At 47.3% G+C, this 5,521-nt stretch overlaps 1 protein-coding gene across 1 annotated transcript; it reads left to right on the plus strand.

The window, feature by feature from the left end:
- The first annotated feature begins 3,474 nt into the window (after positions 1-3,474).
- On the plus strand, positions 3,475-4,404 carry MRPL17 (mitochondrial ribosomal protein L17). Its single transcript, XM_053931788.1, has 3 exons — positions 3,475-3,702; positions 3,831-3,899; positions 3,970-4,404. Exons 1-3 carry the CDS (start codon positions 3,529-3,531, stop codon positions 4,219-4,221), a joined length of 495 nt encoding a protein of 164 aa, XP_053787763.1. The 5' UTR covers positions 3,475-3,528; the 3' UTR covers positions 4,222-4,404.
- The last annotated feature ends 1,117 nt before the right edge of the window (positions 4,405-5,521 follow it).

The following is a 5,521-nucleotide window of genomic DNA, read 5'->3' on the forward strand; positions in this document are numbered from 1 at the left end:
ATTTTTAAATCTAGCAAATTATGGAACCCTTGCATATGTTTACCACTGCACCCTGCTGGATCAGGCCGGTTCCCACTAGAGAATTAGTAGCTGCAGGTTTTTGACCATCTGAATGATCTAACTTTTGTTAGATGAGTCACTTCCTACATACAAACTAAATACTATTGCACACTGCCCACAAGGTGATGTATTCTAAAAAAGGCACTTGTTTTAGTTCTAAATTCTGCTTTTCAGAATAGAGGCACAAACCAAATGAGAAGTTCCCACAGTCTGACCATCAAATTCAGGGAGAGTGGACAACTGCCCTGCTGTAAAAGTGCCCAGGAAAGAGCTATTCTGAAACTGGACCAGAAAAGCAGATAAAATACATATTTTGCTGTAAGTACAGCAAGTTGTCCTACAGATTCATGAATATAAATATAGCACATGCTTACATGCCTTTCTGAATGGAAACCTCAATGACTTCCCTTTCTGGAACTAGCATCATTGGCTTTCACAGTACTTAAAAAAAGAAAAGTGACAGAATGTGTTCCTTGGGTTTGCCCTTGTTGTTACCCTCCTCTGCCCAGATTTCCTGCCTCAAAACTGTTTGAGTCCCAGCAGCAAGGAGGGAACACTATGGCAAACATCACCCGACATGACATAGGAATTCCTGCAGCAGGAAGAGCACCTCTGAGCACAGCTGGCTGGGAAGGGTCAGCCTTCAATCTGCATTCAGCTGAGATTTTTGCATGGAACTTCCTAATTTCTGATTACCTGTGTGGTAACTCATAAAACACTGTATCAGCAACATTTCCTTCAGATTTTGGGATAAACACATAAAGATTCAGAAAAGTGTCATTTTCTTCAGCACACCAAATGTTTCATCAAGCCAGAGCAGAGGAATCATTTCCAATCTTCACTTTTGTTACTTGTAGCCAGAGAAGTCACTACCTTGCAAATTATTTATTACTCTGTGGCTCCAAAAAGAAACTTCTACACTCATGGCTAGTCTCATTACCAGGCTCATGCACATGACAACTTTGTTTCATATAAATGGTATGTATAATTTTATTAGAAAGAAATATTATTTCGATGTTAAGATATCACATTATAAGAAGAAGGATAATAAAGAATCTGTTATTAATATTAGAAATATATTTAAAGGGAACATTTGCAAGAGTGTTTAGTGATAAGAAAATTCTAATTGTTAATAGGTTTAACAAAATAATGAATCTTGAAAAATGTTTTTTTTTCAACACTGTGCCAAGTACATAAAGATTTGGTCTTTCTTGCAATGCTATAGTTCTGACACACAAGAATTCCTATATAGTCAGGCTAAATTAGGAAAAGGAGAGTTGTAAATAGAATTAGGGCCATGCCTGGAGTTACTGTTAGCATCACAGCTTGCATAGCCTTCTGCCTAGAAGTATTTCAGAGTTAATGTACCAAGTCCCAGAGCAGCAACAAAAGGTGGGGATGGGGTCCAATTCTCTGTTAATTTTACATTTTAAAAAATCCGTATGTTTGTTCCTTTTACAAATTCCAATAGCTATACTGTTCACTTTATTTATATATAAAATACTAAAATGTGTATAAGATTACTGTGATTTTATGATGTATTCATAATAACAAAGATATTTTTTCTTACACTGTTGGTAGCTGTATTTATTGCACATTGACCTTTCTCTGAAACACAGTAATGTTGGCTGGAAGAAACAGATGGCAGGAACTCTCCTTATGCTGCCTTCTAGCACTTGTCTTGGAGCTGAACAATACTGTCATAGTTCTTTGACTCTGGGACATGAGCTTTTGCAAGCTGGGGTGGGTTTCAGTCTTTGTGGGAATAAAGCACACAGCCGCCTCTCCTCTGTGGATGGGTGGTGGCTCCTGTGCCACATCAGGGCTACACGAGGCTGGATCCAGCAGCCCCACACCACGCTGCCGGGTGTGCACAGTTTCTGCACAGCCCGGGAATGCAGTACGGGGGTCCGGAGCCTCTGGCATCCCGCCACCAGTAATGGGGAAAAGGGGGAAGAACACAGGCTCCATCAGGCCTTGCCTGGCCCTCGCACGCATCTAGTCGAGCCCCTCCCCGCAGCCCCAGGAACATCCTGCGGGCTGTGTCCGACAGCTGAGGTCAGCGAGGAGCCCATCGTCGCTGCAGAGCCCATGCTGCCTGCGCAGTGCCTCAAGGGCAGACGCTGAGCTGGCACCACGCCGGACGGGCTGTCATCCCTGGCAGGATCCCACTCCACCGCCAGGATCCAAGATCCCCGATATGCGGGTAAATGTGTATACAAACTAAAATGAAAAGTATCTATAAGTCATAGTAAATCATGGGAGTAAAAAAAAAAAAAAAATAAAAAGAAAGACAAAATGAGAAAAAGTTGGAATAGTCATAGTAACAACTGCCTTCGGTTTTAGAAAGTAGATAGTGAATGCAAAGTGTTAAAGACAAAAATCCATGGTTAGCAGATCTAGGAATGAAAAGGTAGACAAAGGAGTTCCCGGTTGTACTGAGGATCCCGCTAGTAGTATTGTTCTGTGACTGTATGAGAGTAACAGAACAGAACTGTCAAAAATTAATGGAAAGCAGGATCTCAAGTTACTTGACGTGTGCATTTGGGGAAAGCAAAATGGTAGTCGTATGACATGATCCTTTTACTTTTAACCAGTTACACAGCAGTGTGTTAAAGTCGGATATTTTTATATCTGCTTGTTTAATTAAATTACATCCGATAGTTTTAAAAAGAACTAACAGAGGACCGCCGGGACACTGGATCGCCGCGGCGCGGCTCCTTCACGTCCGCAAGCATCTCCCCGCTCCGCCGGGTCTGCCCCGGCTCCTTGTCCCGGTAAGACGTCCCAGTACGTGGCTGCGGGCTGAACTCCGTGAGGAAGAGCAGTGCCAGCAGGGCGAGAGAGGTGATCGTGTCCCTTTACTCAGCACGGACCGCTGTGTCCAGTTCTGGGCTCCTGAGCGCGAGAGAGACGTGGAGCTCCTGGAACAGGTCCAGTGAGGGGTGGCAAAAGTAATTAATGGGCTGGAGTGTCTCTTAGAAGAAAAGGCTGCGCGAGGTGGTCGTGTTCAGCCTCCAGAGGAGACTGAGAGAGGACCCCATCAATGTCTGTCAGTGTCTGCAGGGAGGGGTCAGGGGATGGACAAGGCTCTGCTCAGTGGAGCCGAGCAGCAGGACACGCGACAACGGGCCGAAACTGGTGCAGAGGAAGTTCCACTTGAACAGGAGGAACTACTTCTTGACTTGTTCGGGTGACGAAATCTGGGACGGATTTCTCGGAGAGGCTCCGGAGTCTCCCTTATCCGAGATACTCAAGAAGTGCATGAACGCATTGCTCTGCCGTGTGCTTCAGGACGACCCTGTTCAAGCAGGGAGGTGGGACCAGGTGTCCCGCCGTGGTTCCTAAGCAACCTGACCCGTTCCGGGACTGCGGGACTGTGGCTGTGACTACAGCTCCCGGCGTGCTGCGCGGCGCCCGGGGGCTGCCGGGAGGCGGCGGTGGCCGGGCCGTCGGTCGATCGGCGATATGCGGCTGTCGGTGGCGGCCGCCATCTCGCATGGCCGCGTGTACCGGCGGCTCGGGCTCAGCCCGCGGTCGCGCCTGGACCTGCTGCGGAACCTAGTGACAGCACTAGTGCGCTATGAGCGCATCGAGACGCCCTGGGCGCGGGCGGATGAGATGCGCGGCTACGCCGAGCGGGTGAGCGGCGGCACCACGCCGGGCCGGGCCGGGCCAGGGGGCGGCGGGCGGCCGAGGCACCCTGACCCACCGCCTCCTTCCTCACCCGCCGCATCTCTCCTCACTCGCCTCCTCCTTCCTCCCCGCAGCTCATCGACTACGCCAAGCGGGGGGACAAGGACGAGCGTGCCATGCGTATGGCGGATTTCTGGCTGACCGTAAGTACCCCCCAGCCCCACATCCGTCCCGGCCCGCCGCGGAACCCGGGCTGAGCGTGCCGCCCCGCAGGAGAAGGACCTCATCCACAAGCTGTTCAAGGTGCTGGCGCCCCGCTTCCAGCCGCACCCCGGCAGCTACACGCGCCTGCTGCAGATCCCCAACCGGGACGGGCTGGACCGCGCTAAGATGGCGGTGATCGAGCTGAAGGGGAGCCCGCTCCCGCCGCTCGTCCGCCCGCGCCGCGACTCCGACAAGACGCTGCTGAACCAGCTGGTCAAGGGATACCGGCAGGACGCGCGACCTCGGGGCACCGCCGTCTAGGGTACCCTAGGGAAGGGAAGGTGTGGCAGGAGGTCTGGAGGGTGATGGAAGTTGCTATGGCCAGGGCTGAGCTTACTGGCTGCTTCCAGTGGTTTGAATAGAGGCTCAGCAGGAGAAGGAAATCAAGCTAGGAGCCCTGATGATTAACATTTTCTGTGTAAATAAACTTTGTTCAGAAAGTCAGTTTGGTTGTATTTGAGTTGTGTTCAGAGAATCATTTAGGTCAGAAAAGACCTCTGAAGTTATCAAGTCCAGCCTATGATCAAACACCACTGTGTCAACCAGACTATGGTGCTAAGTGCCATATCCAGTCTTAATTTTAATACCTCCAGGTGTGATAGGGACTGTGACTCCACCACATTCTGGGCAGCTCATTTGTGTCTATTCACCCTTTCTGTGAAGAATTTCTTCTTAATGTCCCACATAAACCTCCCCTGACTCAGCATAATTATTATGCTTGTAAGTTAATTGCTTATTCCAGAAAAATGGATTTGCTAACAGTATGTTCTAGGAACCAGTGTTTAGCATTTCAGGGCAGGAAGTTTGGTGAGAAATAAGATACCTCTGCTGTTTAAAAAGCACTGAATGCAAATAGGATGGTAACACTGAGCTAGGTACTATAAAGCGACAACAAAAGAATCTTGTCTTACAAGGTGGTAACAGGTATAAGTCTTAGTAATCTAGCAAGAGCTTGACAGACACCACAGCTTCAGAGGCAGGAGTGCAAGACATCTCTATTACTCTACTGGAACAAAAATGGGGAGTAGCAGAATTTGGATTTCAGAGTGGTATAACTACTGAAAGTAGTACTTCAAAGTCCTAGCTGTAACTTTGAAGTGGAGAAAAGAAAAAAAAAAAAAAAAAAAAAAAAAAACAAAAACAAAAAACAAAAAAAAAAAAAAAAAAAAAAAAAAAAAACAACAACAACAAACAAACAAACAAAAAAAAACCAATACCAACCCAAATGTAAAACCGCAGGATAGAATACCCAGTTGGAAAGGACTTCAAGAACACTTGGCCCAACCCTTCATGGCAAAACACAGTGGAACCAGTGTGGCTTCCTAAACTTTGTTACATTTCTTCCTCCCACGTTTCACAAACTTAAGAGATTTAAACAAGTGGCCCTGTGTAGCAAGCTAATTGTATGGAAAGACAAAGAACCCCCATTATATATTCTCTCTTTGAGGCACTTAGCTCACATAGTACTAGTTCTGTTTTAATAAATGCCAGTGAGAAATTAAAGATGGGTGGTACTGCTTAAGGAAGAAGAAAAAACTGTTGAACTGCTACAAGGTCAGTG

Source organism: Vidua chalybeata, chromosome Z (genome assembly GCF_026979565.1).
Source record: "Vidua chalybeata isolate OUT-0048 chromosome Z, bVidCha1 merged haplotype, whole genome shotgun sequence".
NCBI classification, from domain to species: domain Eukaryota; kingdom Metazoa; phylum Chordata; class Aves; order Passeriformes; family Viduidae; genus Vidua; species Vidua chalybeata.

Coding starts and splice junctions, on each gene's coding strand:
- MRPL17 (XM_053931788.1), top strand. CDS start 3,529: ATGCGGCTGTCGGTGGCGGCCGCCATCTCGCATGGCCGCGTGTACCGG. Junction 3,703..3,830: donor TGCGCGGCTACGCCGAGCGG/GTGAGCGGCGGC, acceptor TCCTCCCCGCAG/CTCATCGACTACGCCAAGCG. Junction 3,900..3,969: donor TGGCGGATTTCTGGCTGACC/GTAAGTACCCCC, acceptor GCCGCCCCGCAG/GAGAAGGACCTCATCCACAA.